The sequence below is a fragment of the Gekko japonicus genome, unplaced genomic scaffold (genome assembly GCF_001447785.1).
Source record: "Gekko japonicus isolate JY-2015 unplaced genomic scaffold, Gekko_japonicus_V1.1 scaffold2581, whole genome shotgun sequence".
NCBI lineage: Eukaryota > Metazoa > Chordata > Lepidosauria > Squamata > Gekkonidae > Gekko > Gekko japonicus.
This window is the reverse complement of record NW_015174352.1, coordinates 217,802-232,117: the sequence shown is the minus strand read 5'-3', so window position 1 is coordinate 232,117 and position 14,316 is coordinate 217,802. Positions and strand designations below refer to the sequence as shown.

The 14,316-nt window shown below is 44.9% G+C and overlaps 1 protein-coding gene across 1 annotated transcript in view; it reads left to right on the top strand.

Annotated features, from left to right (window-relative positions):
- The window catches only part of TKFC (triokinase and FMN cyclase), a 34,789-nt gene that overhangs the window by 12,139 nt on the left and 8,334 nt on the right, over positions 1–14,316 (top strand). The window contains exons 4-10 of the mRNA XM_015424315.1: positions 5,279–5,357; positions 7,368–7,457; positions 9,159–9,193; positions 9,267–9,351; positions 9,618–9,707; positions 10,496–10,612; positions 11,789–11,908. Coding sequence (XP_015279801.1) covers positions 5,279–5,357; positions 7,368–7,457; positions 9,159–9,193; positions 9,267–9,351; positions 9,618–9,707; positions 10,496–10,612; positions 11,789–11,908 — 616 coding nt within the window. The remainder of the gene's footprint in view (positions 1–5,278; positions 5,358–7,367; positions 7,458–9,158; positions 9,194–9,266; positions 9,352–9,617; positions 9,708–10,495; positions 10,613–11,788; positions 11,909–14,316) is intronic.

The following is a 14,316-nucleotide window of genomic DNA, read 5'->3' as shown; positions in this document are numbered from 1 at the left end:
CCTGTTGAAGTGGCCGTTCTGTGTCTCGAGCGCACCACACCTGTTTTCACTGTTTGTTTAAATGTCGGCCAAACCACGAGGAGCTTTGTTTTAAATGCTTGTTTCCTTACCAATGAAGCTTTGATTTTGTATTTGTATTAATCTGATATTAAATAACCGATAATATCAATAAGATATAAATGTTAATATACAAATACGGTAGTATGATAAAATGGTAGAATATATCGAGTAGGTTGTAATATTGATCTTTTAAGTTATGTCATATATATATTTTAAGTATAGTCTTATGCCATTACGCCATCTATATTGTGTTATATATTTGTTAAGCTATTATGCCATATACTGTTTTTAATATTCATATGTATTCTGATCAAGGAATGTCCTCCGTATCTGTAAAAATGCCCTTACACTATGTTTTTGGTAATTACATTTTCTATGTGTTTTCCCCTATTCCCTTTTTTTCCTGTATCTCCTTAAAAATTTAAAATAAATTAAAAAAAAAAAATGAAGGAGCTACAAAAGATCCTTAAGTGTAAGGATGTACTGCTGGAGACCAAGATCAAGATAATTTTTACCACAGTTTTCCCTATCACTATGTATGGGTGTGGAAGTTGGACAATGAAGAATGCTGACAGGAAGAAAGTTGATTCATTTGAAATACGGTGCTGGAGGAGTTTTATGGGTACCGTGGACCACCAAAAAGACAAGTGGGTTCTAGATGAAGTCAAGCCTGAAGTCTCCCTAATGCTATCGTACTTTGGTCACACTACGATAAGACCAGAGTCACTGGAAAAGACAATAATGCTAGGGAGAATTGAAGGCCGCAGGAAAAGAGGAAGACTCAATAGGAGAAGGATTGACTCATTCAAGGAAGACAGACATCACCCTCCGCTTGCAAGGCCTGAGCAAGGCTGTTAACAGTCAGTGGCTTACTTAGCCTGTTTGGTGCCTGGGAGGGATCATTTTTTTAACATTCCCATTCTGTGTTTTGTTTTGTTTTTTTGCCATCAAGTCACAGCTGACTTATGGCAACCTCATAGGGTTGTCAAGGCAAGAGACGTTTGGAGGTAGCTTGCCATTGCCTGCCTCCCTGTCAGCCCTGCTTAACTTCTGAGATCTAATAAGATCAGGCTAGGCCGAGGCTATCCAAGTCAGGGCCCCTCCTCTTTACTACAACAAAGTTATTTTCATTAATAATCATGAAATAAAATTAATAATAATAATGGCCAGAAAATAGATTCAGGAGGGTAGCCGTGTTGGTCTGAAGCAGCAGAACAAAGGTTGGTCTTAAAGGTGCCGCTGAATCCAAACTTTATATTCAGTGGCCAGAAAAGAAATGCAGACAGTGAAAAATGTCTTGTATTCAATCATGGCAGTAATATATATATATGCACACTATTCCATCACGAGAGCCAGTGTAGTGTAGTGCTTAAAGTGTTGGTTCGAGTCCAGGTTCAAATCCCCACTCGTGCCATAGAAGCTTGCTAGGTGACCTTGGGCCAGTCACATTACTCTCAGTCTAGCTCTGACCGTGATAACCCCAGGATAGTCTGATCTCATCAGATCTCAGAAGCTAAGCAGGGCCGACATAGGCAGGCAATGGCAAACCACCTCCGAACGTCTCTTGCCTTGAAAACCCCTACAGGGTTGCTATAAGACAGCCGTGACTTGACAAGTAATGTCCATCACACCCCTCGTGTTCTGAGCAGGCACTTGAGAGGGCTTCTGTTCTCCATTTTGAAGCCCAAGAAATGACCGTCCCAAACACCTGCGTGGCATTTTTGAGAGCTAGGAGTCTGCCTTTGTACTAACTTTTACTAACACTAGCCAGAGCATCACAAAATAGTGATTGCAAGCTTCACCAGACTGGATATTAAGAAACACCCTACCCCCCCCCCAAGAAGATGCCCCCATCCGTCATTGTTTTCAAAGGACTAAAGTCGAACCAGAGAATTTCTGCAGTAGAAACCGAAGAGGGGATTTTGGCACTCCAGCAGAACCAGCGCAATATACAGAATACTCACCATAATATTAACAAAACTTTGCTACTATACTACTCTTAAATATATTCTGTCACCAAGGAGGATAGGGATGAGAATGTCTTGAAACCAAGAGGTGGGGGGGGGGGGCACAGAAGAATTAAGTGAAGGGAGGCAGAAATGAATGAGAAATGTTTGGAAAAGAGGGAGAGAAATTAAGAGAAGGAAATAAGAACATAAGAGACGCCAATGTTGGATCAGGCCAAAGGCCCATCCAGTCCAACACTCTGTGTCACACAGTGGCCAGAAATACCAGTGCCATCAGGAGGTCCAGCAGTGGGGCAAGGACATTAGAAGCCCTCCCACTGTTGACCCCCCCCAAGCACCAAGAAGACAGAGCATCACTTGCCCCAGAGCCCCTAGCTATACCTTGTGGCTAATAGCCACTGATGGACCTCTGCTCCATATGCTTATCTAATTCCCTTTTGAAGCTGTCCATGCTTGTAGCCGCCACCACTTCCTGTGGCAGTGAATTCCATGTGTTAATCACTCTTTGGGTGAAGAAGTACTTCCTTTTATCCGTTCTAACCCGACCGCTCAGCAATTTCATGGAGTGCCCACGGGTTCTTGTATTGTGAGAAAGGGAGAAAAGTACCTCTTTCTCTACCTGCTCTTTCCCATGCATAATCTTATAAACCTCAATCATGTCACCCCTCAGTCGTCGTTTCTCCAAGCTAAAGAGCCCTAAGTGCTTTAACCTTTCCTCATAGGGAAAGTGTTCCAACCCTTTTATCATTTGAGTTGCCCTTTTCTGCACTTTTTCCAAAGCTATAATATCCTTTTTAAGGTGTGGTGACCAGAATTGCACACAGTATTCCAAATGAGGTCTCACCATTGATTTATATAGGGGCATTATTATATTGGCTGATCTGTTTTCAATACCCTTCCTAATAATCCCCAGCATAGCATTGGCCTTCTTTATTGCAGTCACACACTGTCTCGACATTTTCAGTGAGTTATCTACTACAACTCCAAGATCTCTCTCTTGATCAGTCTCTGCCAGTTCAGACCCCATCAATGTGCATTTATATTTAGGATTTTGGGCTCCAATGTGTATCACCTTGCACTTGGCCACATTGAACCCCATTTGCCATGTTGACGCCCCCTTGCCCATCCTTGGCAAATCCCTTTGGAGTGCCTCACAATCCTCACTGGTTTTCACCACCCTGAACAACTTCGTATCATCCGCAAATTTAGCCACTTCTCTGCTTACTCACAACTCCAAATCATTAATGAACAAGTTAAAAAGCAGTGGACCAAGTACTGATCCCTGCGGTACCCCACTGCTTGCCACCCTCCACTGAGAAAATTGCCCATGTTTTTTATTTTGCTGCAACACCCTAACTACTGCTTTGCAAGATCTGGCTGGGTGCAAGGAAAGGGAGAGAAAAGCTAGACTATTTGAGAAAATGTCCTGCAGGCTGACTGGCAATTACTGCAGCAGCTATCAGCACAATCTGTTAAGGAAGTTTGCTTGAGTCTTGGAGAAAAGGGAAGCTTAGCTGATCCTAGAGCTTTTTGCTATGTGAAGACTTTCTTGCACCCCTAGTGACTGCATTTAAAACTAAAAGGGAAGGCGTTTGGCTGAAGGCAACACTGGTTTCAAGGGCCCCCTTCAAAGGCGTTCTTGAAGCTGTACCTGGTGTGGACCCTGCCCCCTTGGTATGCCACTGTTAACGACAGGCTGCTTTGAAGGTCATTAATGCTTAGGGTTGCCATATGTTGGAAGGGACTTGATGGCACATAACATACAAATACCGTTAAAAATGCTACCTTTCTTTATTAAAAAGACATGTTAATGCCATCCTTAACGTATGCCAAATATCAGGAAGTGGATAACAGACTTCTAATGTGGTAGGGATTGATTCTGTGACTTGTATGGGAGGGCTTTAAAAGGGCTTTAAAAGCATGATACGCTTTTGGATTGTCCTTTAGATGTAAACCTTTGAAGTCTCAATTGTTTTCTCTGCCAGTCCTGACCATAAGGGTTGCTTTCAGGTGTCTGAAGATGAGTTTGAGTTACAGATCTGGTGAGAAGTGTCATGAAACATTTGAAATCTCAGTTCTCTTTTTAAAAATGTAAAGAATAGGTTTCTATCCTCCAGTTGTTCTGGAGATGCATTTTGAAACATTCATTGTTTGTATATGCTTGTGAATTCATCTTTTTCAGCGCAATGAACCCTTTAAGGCACAATCAAATCACATTGTGGCACAAGGGGTTTTTTATTCTAAGAAACCTTTAATATTGTAGATGGTAAATGTAGTGGTTAAGAGCAGCAGACTCTGATCTGGAGAACCAGGTTTGATGCTCCTCCACATGAAGCCTTCTAGGAGGCCTTGGAGCCAGTCCCAGTTCTCTCAGAACTCTCTCCGCCCCCACCTACCTCACAAAGTGCCTGTTGTGGGGAGAGGAAGGGAAGATGATTGTAAGCCGCTTTGAGACTCCTTAAGGTGGAGAAAAGGGGAGCATAAAAACCAGCTCTTTTTCTACCAACTCTTCTAAACGTTTTGAGAGATGCATATTAGGTTGAAATTCTGGACATGCTTGCCTTAGGAGTAAAGTCTGTTAAATTCAGAGGGGTTTACTCTTGAGTAAATATGCATGGCTATCTTTGCACAGCTGAAATCTATGACTACTGATTTGGAAGTAAGTCCCATTGCAACCAGTTAGGTTTGCATCTGAATAAGGGTAATATGGAGCTGATAGTATATGATACCTTGGGACAAACAGCTCGGAGTGCTTTACAGACACTGGGTGAGAGTCTACTTTCCCTTCCCTGAAGAGGTGATATTTTAAAACTAAAGGAAGCAGCATTATCTCCATTCTTGGTGCTGGGGATATGGTACACAAAACAGACAGGAGACGTTCTCCGGGTGAAATGCATTTCCAGTCCACCAGCATTGCCAGCCACTTTATTCATAAGCATTCTGCTTCTCCTTGGATTCCTTGTAATATAAGGTGCAGTAATGAGTGGTGGGGAGGGACGGTGGCAGGTCTCGGAAGCTAAGCAGGGTCAGCCCTGGTTAGTATTTGGATGGGAGACCTCCCAGGAAGGCTCTGCAGAGGAAGGCCATGGCAAAACCACCTCTGCTTCTCACTTGCCTTGAAAGCCCCTTGCTGGGATCGTCATGAGTCAGCTGTGACTTGACAGTGCTTTACACACACAAACACACACTGAGCGGTGATCTGTTATAATGCTTGTGGTTAAATTCAGTACAGTGCTTTTCTTTCTGTTTAGGTGGCTGGGGCTCTGGCTGAGGAAGGTGTTGGTCTGAATGAAATTGTTCGCAAAGTCACTGCTGTTGCAGCAGCAATGGGTGAGTGCAGGGGTCATTTCGTAGGAAAAAAGATGCAGGAGCTCATTAGCATAACTCATTAGCGTAACTTATTTGCATATGCCACACCCCCTGACATCACCTGAAGTGTGTCAGAAGGCAACCCCCACAGCTCAGGCTCCACTGGACTCTTTTGGATTGCTAGCTTGTTTGGGGGGGGGACGTGCAGGTCTGTCCTCGCAGAGGAGGGAGAGCTTGTACCTGAATAAAACTTGGCCTTAAAGGTGCCACTAGACTGTTTTGGGCCAGAAGGGGGGGGGGCTCTGCAGTTTACCTGGCTGCTTCTTGCTCTGACTGAGGGCTGCTGGGAGCAGGGGGTGGGGCTTGCTGCATGTGCCTGCCCCCTGGGCTCTTTACTGCCGGAGCTCCGCTCCTGTGCGCTCCTGCAGGAAATGACCCCTGGGTGAGTGGTTCAAGTACCTCAGTCTTCTGAGGTAAACCTTTAGCTCAACTTACAGTTTTCCACCTGAAGGTCAAGTAGTTTAGGTGATGCCACACCTGCTGTGGGTTTTATTTTGACTGTTAAGGCCATTTTTGCAGTGCATTTAAAGTTGGCAATCCCTGTTGGGAGCCCTGACCTGGACAGCCCCGGCAAGCCTGATCTCATCAGATCTTGTAAGCCAATCAGGGTCGGCCCTGGCTAGTGTTTGGATGGGAGGCCTCCGAGGAATACCCCGGGGTTGTGATGCGGCGGGGGGGGGGCAGGCAATGGCAAACCCCCTCTGGACGCCCCTTCCCTTGGAGTCCCTGCAGGGTCACCATGAGCCGGCTGTCAGGCCCTGACCTGGGTGACCCACCTTAGCCCGATCTCATCAGATCTTGTAAGCCAATCAGGGTCGGCCCTGGCTAGTGTTTGGATGGGAGACCACCAAGGAATTACAAGGTTGCTCTGCAGAGGAAGGCAAGGGCAAACCCCCTCTGAGCGCCCCTTGCCTTGAAACCCCTGCAGGGTCACCCCATAAATTGCCACGATTTGAGGGCACTTTATGCACATACACGATCCCTGTTGGAGAAGGGGTTGCATCAGTGGGCGAGGGACCGGAAGGGGGGTGGGATTATTGCAAGGGGTCCGTGAATCCATCCAGCTCCTGCCCCCTGTGCTTTCCTCGGGGCTTGCCTCCACGGAGGCTGTGACTTCCCCTGCTCTGTGTTGGGCCATCTGCCAGGTGGCTCGCCGCCGTGCGGCCATTTCTCCCTAACTGGATTTTTCTGCTCCAAGCCTCCATTCCCACAGGCCGCATCCAGCCGTCCTCAGCCAGAGGATCCAAAGCACGCAGCAGCCGCCCAGCTCACTCCTCACGAGAGGCCTGAGTGGGCTGTATTGGCTCCCATCGCCCACTCCCTCCCATCTCTGGTGGCAGCTCATTTGGCATTCAAGCCAGTTTCCCCTGAGTACAGACAAACCCCTGGGCAGCCACACCAGTAACTCCAAACTATGCAAACTTATGAAACATTTTTTTAATACTGTATCAAGTCATTGGTCTGAACTGTCTATTTTTCAGCCAGGCTCCTGGTCCCTGAAAGCCGCAGACTGGCACCAACCGTCTCACTGAATGACTCCATCTAATGAGCAAACATTTCTTCTGTAGATCGAATAAATAATGCCTTGCACATATATCACTGTTTTTCAAGTATATGTAGATACGGTTGTGATGAATAAAATAAACATTCATTTAAAAGTATTACCTAATTCATAGTAGCTTTTTGTTTTTATGTATTTTCTCCAATGATAGATACTAATAGCACAACTACTAGCATGAAATTTTTAATGCTAAAAATGGTTCCTCGTATTTGAAAAAGTTGAGAAACACAGGCTTATATCGTGTTATGCAGCCTGGTATTTTATTCTCAATCCCGTGCCAAATTGTGGCGGTCTGTTCAGAGCACTGCCGTATAGTCTAGATATGGGCAAAGTTTTTTGTTTGTTTAATTATCTGTTTCAAGGGGAAAAAATCGGTAGCATGGAGTTTTCTCTTCCTTTATTTGCAATAGGCACCCTGGGAGTGAGTCTCTCCCCATGCAGTATCCCTGGATCCAGACCTACTTTCCAGCTTGCTGAGGATGAATTTGAACTAGGCTTGGGTGAGGATACATCTCCGCTTTTCTCCCTCTGTTTTCCTGGCATGGCTTCACTAGAGTTCACTTCATGGCTGGAGAACCTGTATGCGCGTGTTCTTTGTCAGTTGTGCTCACTTGGCTGGCCTGTGTAGACAAGACAATGAATTGGATATGCTATTGTATTATGGTGTATGACGGATAGTCTACAAGCAAAATAGAGATACTTACACATTAGACTCATTACAAGGAAGGGACCCACAAGGACTCGCAGGGGGCATCTCATTTCCCCCTCCTACAAATTACCTTCTCCCCGTTTCCTTCTCCCCGTTTCCTGCTTCTGTCTCTTCTTCCCACCCACCAGCTAACCTACTTTCTCCCCCCCCCCCCCCCCCGTCTTCGGTTTTCCCTCCTTACCTCCCCTGGCAGACTCTACCCAAGAGAAATGTGACCCAGTTGTATATGTACTCAGCCAGGCCCAGTGATGCAGCGCTGGCTGCCAGGCCACACCCAGTTGCTCAGTGGGGAATGCATAAGGACTTGCAGAGGGCACCTCATTTCCCCCTGTGTTCCCTCCCCCATTATCTCCCCTTTTCTTACTCCTGGTAGCCCCCCTAACCTTCTCCCCTTTTCTGCTTCCTTCTCTCCTTCCCACCTTCACCTATGTTTACTTATCTATTTCATTCATACTAGTCGGTTCTCCACATTGGGGATCCGAAGCAACTTACATCATCCTCCTGCATTTTGTCCTCACAATAACCCTGTGAGTTAAACTTGGCTGAGAGCATGTGATTGGCCCAGCGTCACTCTGTGAGCTTCCATGGCAGGGTGGTGATTCAGACTTGGGTTTCACATATCCAAGCCTGAAACCACTATGCCACGCTGGCTTTTGTGGAGCGGCTGCTGTTGAATAGCAGCAAGCGGCCAGTCCTGGGTGTTATGCAACTGGGGTGGTAGCAACTTTCCCGATGGTTACTACCGAGCCTGGCCTGGCCCTGATGAGTCTTCCCTTAAAGCCAAAACAGTCCTGGAAGGGACCCTGCTCCCTCCCCCTGCCCTTTACTGGCAGAAACCAAGGACTGAAGCCTGGCAATGCTGTTGTGGTTGCCTAGTATTCATAATATTCATTTCTTTAAGCTAGAGGTGCTGCTTCTGTTATTTGGGGTGGAGGGTGGGGTAACCCCCATATGTTTTTTTATTTTAGTGTTTTTGCTTCTGTTATTTGGGATGTAACTCCCATATGCATTTTTTTCTGGATTTTTCTGCAAACCTGGGGAATTTTTCAGGCTTGTAGAAGGATCTTTCTTGTCTGTTCATGGCTCCAACTTCTAGATTTAAGTATCCACAGATTTGGCCATCTTGAGAATTATACATATGTTGAGGGTTGTACAGAGAATGGATCTTGCATCACAGTGTAAGAAATAGACTCTTTTGTGGTTCAGGTAGACATGTTGGCCTTGTATCTATTATATTTGCACTGTCATAAATAAATAGTTAAGAAAAAAAGACTATATATACGGTGTTAGTATACTAGGGTAAACCAAGCTATATTGTAGCCCAAAGGCAACCAGGATTTCATTATTTACAGTGTAGACCTGTGCAGTTGGCTTAGAATGGAGTAACTCTGCACAGGATCACACTGTTAGTCTCCCTAAGCTAAGCTTGCTTTTGTTTAGAAATGAGTTAGGCATCACAGGCTCCATAGCTGACACTTTGTTCTTTTTGCAGGAATCCATGGTGAAGCAGGTGTGCGCAGGCTGAAAGTAAGTTGGCTGCCCCTTCTTGCAAGACCAGCGGTTTGCGGCTGTTCAGTTATATATTTTCTCTCCTTCACAGATGATGCCAGCTGATAAAATAGTTAAACTAATGCTAGATCACATGACTGATCCCTCCAATGCCTCACATGTGCTGCTCAAGCCTGGTGAGTAATATATCTTGGAGCTGAGCGACACATACTAACTAGACTTCACAGGATGCTTGAAACAAATTCCATCTCTCTCTCTCTTTCTCTCTCTCTCTCTCTCTCATATCTAAACCACTAATCAGATCACTCAAATGGAGCTTCAGTTCCAGTCCTAGCAGTAACTTGAGTTATAGAAATTCACCGGGAGGTGGGTAGTTAATATGGTCTTTAGTTTTCTGTGTTAACCTGGTGTAGAAAAATTAAGCCCAATTTCTGGCTTTCAGGTGCTTCTGTTGTCTTGATGGTGAACAATTTGGGAGGCCTGTCTTACTTAGAACTGGGCATCATGGCTGGGTCAGCTGTGCAGTGTCTTGGTAAGTGACTGTCCTGAGATTTCAGGTGAGGAGAGATTACAGATTGCCTGCTGGAAACCAACAGGTAAAGTTCAGCAATCCAAAGCAATTTCACTAGCAAAACATTGAGCAAAATTATGTAGATCAGTACTGGGGAAATGAATGTAAATACCGTAGAATCTAGAAGGGCTTTGTGTGTTTGATTTTGTGCAAGGCTGATGCCAAAAAGTTGGCGCTAGGGCCCAGAAAAGCCGTATATCTCTGATTCAATTGATAAGGTAATTATTTGATCTAAAAGCCTGTCACATTTCATTTATGAGTCTAATTGGCATCCAAATTCTTTTAACTGGAAGGCACCAAAACGTTCTCTGTCCCCATACCAGTAGGTGATGGAAACAGCGGGAGCTACGAACAATTAGTGACACACACACACCAGTAGAAACTGTCCCAGAGTTTCTAGGTGGCACCGTCTCAATTTAAAGTTATCTCCATTGCTGTACAAGGACTACAAATGGCCACTTTTTCCTCTTTTTGTGAAGGGATTTTCTTAATTTAACAGTTATGTTTGTATTAAGATCCAGCATATAACAGTGTTTCCATTACTTACTCATTCCATGTGGGTTTTAGAATTTGAAAACTGGTATACACTGCTTCTTGCAGTTTTTGTTTTGTCATTTGTTCCCAGTTTTTAGAATCTTGCTGTTTCCTTGTTCTAAGTCATGTCACCATGACTGGTTCTCCCCCTCCCTTATACTCTGGTCCCTCACCCAGCACAGTCCCTTTCAGTTCTCCTTGCTTAATCATTGCAGAGAACAGAAGCATTCACATTGCCCGGGCTTTCGTTGGCTCCTTCATGACTGCACTGGAGATGGCTGGTGTTTCGCTTACTCTCCTGCTTGTGGATGATGAGCTCTTGAATCTTATCGGTGAGTCCTTTTTCCTTCCAGCCTTGCAAACTGGAGGATGTTGTACTTTATTGATGAGGAGGCTAGAGCAAGGACTTTGCAGACTGACACAACATTGTTCAGGATGGGGAAAACCAAGGATGGCTGTGAAGAGCCCCAGGAGGATCTCCACAAACTGGGAGCCTCCATATTTAGATGCAGTAAACCTCTGAATACCAATGCCAGGAGGCAATATGAGGGGAAAGTCTTAGCCTCTATGTCCAGTTATTGGTCCTCCAGAGTAACTGATTAGCTACTGTGTGAGTCAAAATGCTGGCCTAGATGAACCACTGGTCTGGGTCCCTCAAGCTCTTCTTATGTTCTTTTGGTTTGGAAAATATGTATGTTGAGTTGAAGCTTCATTTTCCTCCTGTTAAGATGGGTTTCCTGCTATTTTGGCTGAGCCAGAATGGACCCTATAAATACACATTCTGCTTGCAGACTATTGAAATGCCCCCCCCCCCACTTCTGATGATTCATAGAGGGGAGGCAAAATATTTAGCTATCATTGATTGTAAGTACCTGCATTTTCTGGGTAATGGACTATTGCCTGGGTAGTGACCAGAACAGTAGTCACATCTCCCTTACTTTCCCAACATGCATTCTAACATGCTCACTCTGAATAAGGGAAATATTGTCATTACCTTTTATTGGCTATGCCCTTAGTGACACTAATTGGCTCTTTGGCATTATGATGCCGTCATAGTCATGATATGTGGTCTGTGATGAAGAAGTGGTCTGGTGGATAAAACGAGACTTGGTACCAAGGCACGTTCCAAAAACAAGTAGTGAACAGCAGGCAAATGGATGCAAAAGCCTCCCCAGCTATCTTTTCTTGCCAAAAATATTTTCCCAGGTCTCCTGACCAGTTGGACATTTCTACAACTGAATTCAGGCCCAGTAAGTGGGCATTACTTGCTTATGACCACATCTAAATAATGTAAGCCCTTTCTTCTTGGCCTGCTTCTTCAACTCTATTGTTCATATACGTGTTGTGGAGTTGCCTGCTTCGCCAGTTGCCTGCTTGATTGATGCAGCTTTTTATAACACAGATTTTCATCAGCCCATTTATTGTTGCTGTTTTCGTGGATGCAAGTGACTGGTGTATCATGAAATCGCCTACAGCTGAAACTTGAAGTTCTATGTTCTGATTCCTAGATTCAGAAACTACATCTGTGGCCTGGTCACAACATGCCAGAATGTCAGTATCACGCAAGAGAAGAGAGAGGATAGCACCCGAGGAATACCCTGAGGAAGAGAAGTTTGTTCCAACAGGAGGTGAAGCATTTGTGACCACTTTGGAATTTCCTGTCGTACCTTGGCCTGATTCACTTTGTCCAGTGTAACTTAATGTGGTCCTCTGGTTTTAGATGTCTTCAGATGGAAGAGGCAGGTGTAATGCCTAGAGAGGGAAGGGCGGCACCAAGAGGGCAGCTCTGTCCTGGGCTGAGGGCACACAGAGGATTTCCCCTGTTCTAGCCACCTAATTTTTTTTCCTATTTCCACATGATATTGTCTTCAGTCGCATGCAAATTGAGCACTGCCCAATTCCCCTGCCCCCCAGAATGCCACTTGTTTTTAAACTGCAAACCCCCCCCCCCAAAAAAAAATTGTCTTGTCATGATGATGTTGGACCATTGTTTTCTGTCATCTGAAGGGGGAAATATGGCTAGTTCCTGAATGCAAATTCCCCCTCTGGTCCATTTTGGGCAATGAGCCCAGCCACTACCAGCCACGACAACACAATAGAAAGTTTCTCGTACTGAGGAGGGGGCTTGCCCAGTGCCATACCACTGTTCTTCAATAATGACAAGACAAAATTATAATGAATTCTATATTTCTGGTTCTGGTAGACATGTGTAGCCACGTAGACTTTTTAAAGTGACCACGTACTATATTCCAGGGGTGTAGATTGGGGGTGGGGTGCCTGGCTTTATTAATTTATTAATTTTCTTTTTTAAAAAATCCATTACAGCACTGTATCACTCTTTCAGGAAAAGGCACAGTGTCAATATCAGCCTTTTCCCCCTCACAGGCAGAAGTAATATACGGGAAGCTATTCATTAGCAAAGGGGGTAGGGGGCGCTTTCATCCCTGTGCCTGTTGAAGAGATATCGGGCACTCCCCCCTCCAAGCAGCAGAGGTACTCAGTTCCTCATTGAAATGTAGATGATTGCGCTACCTGTCTCTGGAAGTAATTAGCATTACCAAACAGAATCCCCCACACTTACAGTGCTGATTGAGCTAAGTAGATATTATTACTATTCCTGAGTAGCATGTGCAAAAACAAGACAAAAAAGGGGATGAATATTCACTATGAGATTCGTGGCCGGTGAGTGCCGTGATGAGGGCATCGTAAGTGGCCGCCTCAAGTGTGGTGGGCGTGATGAAGCCCTGGACTAGCCTCAGGGTCGCGATCCCGCAGGAACTGAGCAGGAGAGCCTTCTTTTTCTCTTTGTCCTCAATGTCCTGGAACAGTATGAAGTACTTGAGCTGCTCCACCCAAGTTTCCCAAAGCTTTGGGTGAGCAGGGTCAAATTCTGGCAGATGTCCTGGAGCGGCAGCCATGGTCATGGTTGCGATGCGCATGGCACTGAGCTGACACATGGTGCGGTGCAGATGGGCACTGGGCTGGCTCAACAGGATCCCATCCTCGTTGACAATGTTCCCTCTAAGCTGTGGAGTCTTGTGAGCAAAAATTCTACTTTGTGAGCTACTGGCATTAAAGTTGTGAGCAAGCGATTTGGCTGCTGGATAAATTAGTTTGTTCTGAAGCCATCCCTTCCTGAGCCAATACAAAAATCTGAGCCAGAGGCTAAAAAACTGTGAGCTAGCTCACACTAACTCAGCTTAGAGGGAACACTGCTCGTCGCCACTGTTAAATAGTGGGTTCCATGGATGAGCAGACCCTCAAGTCTAGTGATCAGCTCTACTTTATTAGTGATTTCAGCAAGAACAAGACTGAACTCCAGGGCCGCAGCTCAGTTTAAATAGCATGCAATTGCCACACCCAAATACACCCCACTCCCAGCGATAGGCTATTTACATAACATTACTTCTTGATTAATTACTTCAAGAGTCCAGGTGGGCTATTGTTCTTGTGCTCCAAGCTCAGCCCGTCTCTGGTAGATCAGTCTTGGGATGTTTCAGTCCCAATACAGAACAATCTGTGTGATAATTTTTTAAAAAACCAAAAAACCTGTCACAGGTTTCTGCATCACAAGATGAAATGATGGTGATCGTGGATTCTTCAGTAATAGCACAAACTACAGATAAGGGTCAAGCTGTCATAGATCAGAAGCCATATATAGAACATTGTTATGACCTCATGTCAAACCATACTTCTAATTTATTTATTTGTTATTTATTAATTTCTGTTTATACTCCACCCTCCCTGCAAACGGACTCAGAGTGGATGACAACAGGAGTTAAAACATTTCACAATAAGGATTAAAACATTGCATTAAAATCTTTCACAATAAATAGTTAAAACAAATGTAAACAAAGCTATAAACAAGACAGATGGCACAGCAGTTTGATATGATAGTCATAAAAACTGGAGCCGCTAGGCCATAGACCAAATTATGAGTCTTCACCTAATGGGCCCTTTGAAGATGGAAGGTTCAGCAAGGGGAGGCCAATAGATGGAACAAGAGGGGGACCCGCGATACTCGCGGGGAGGGGGC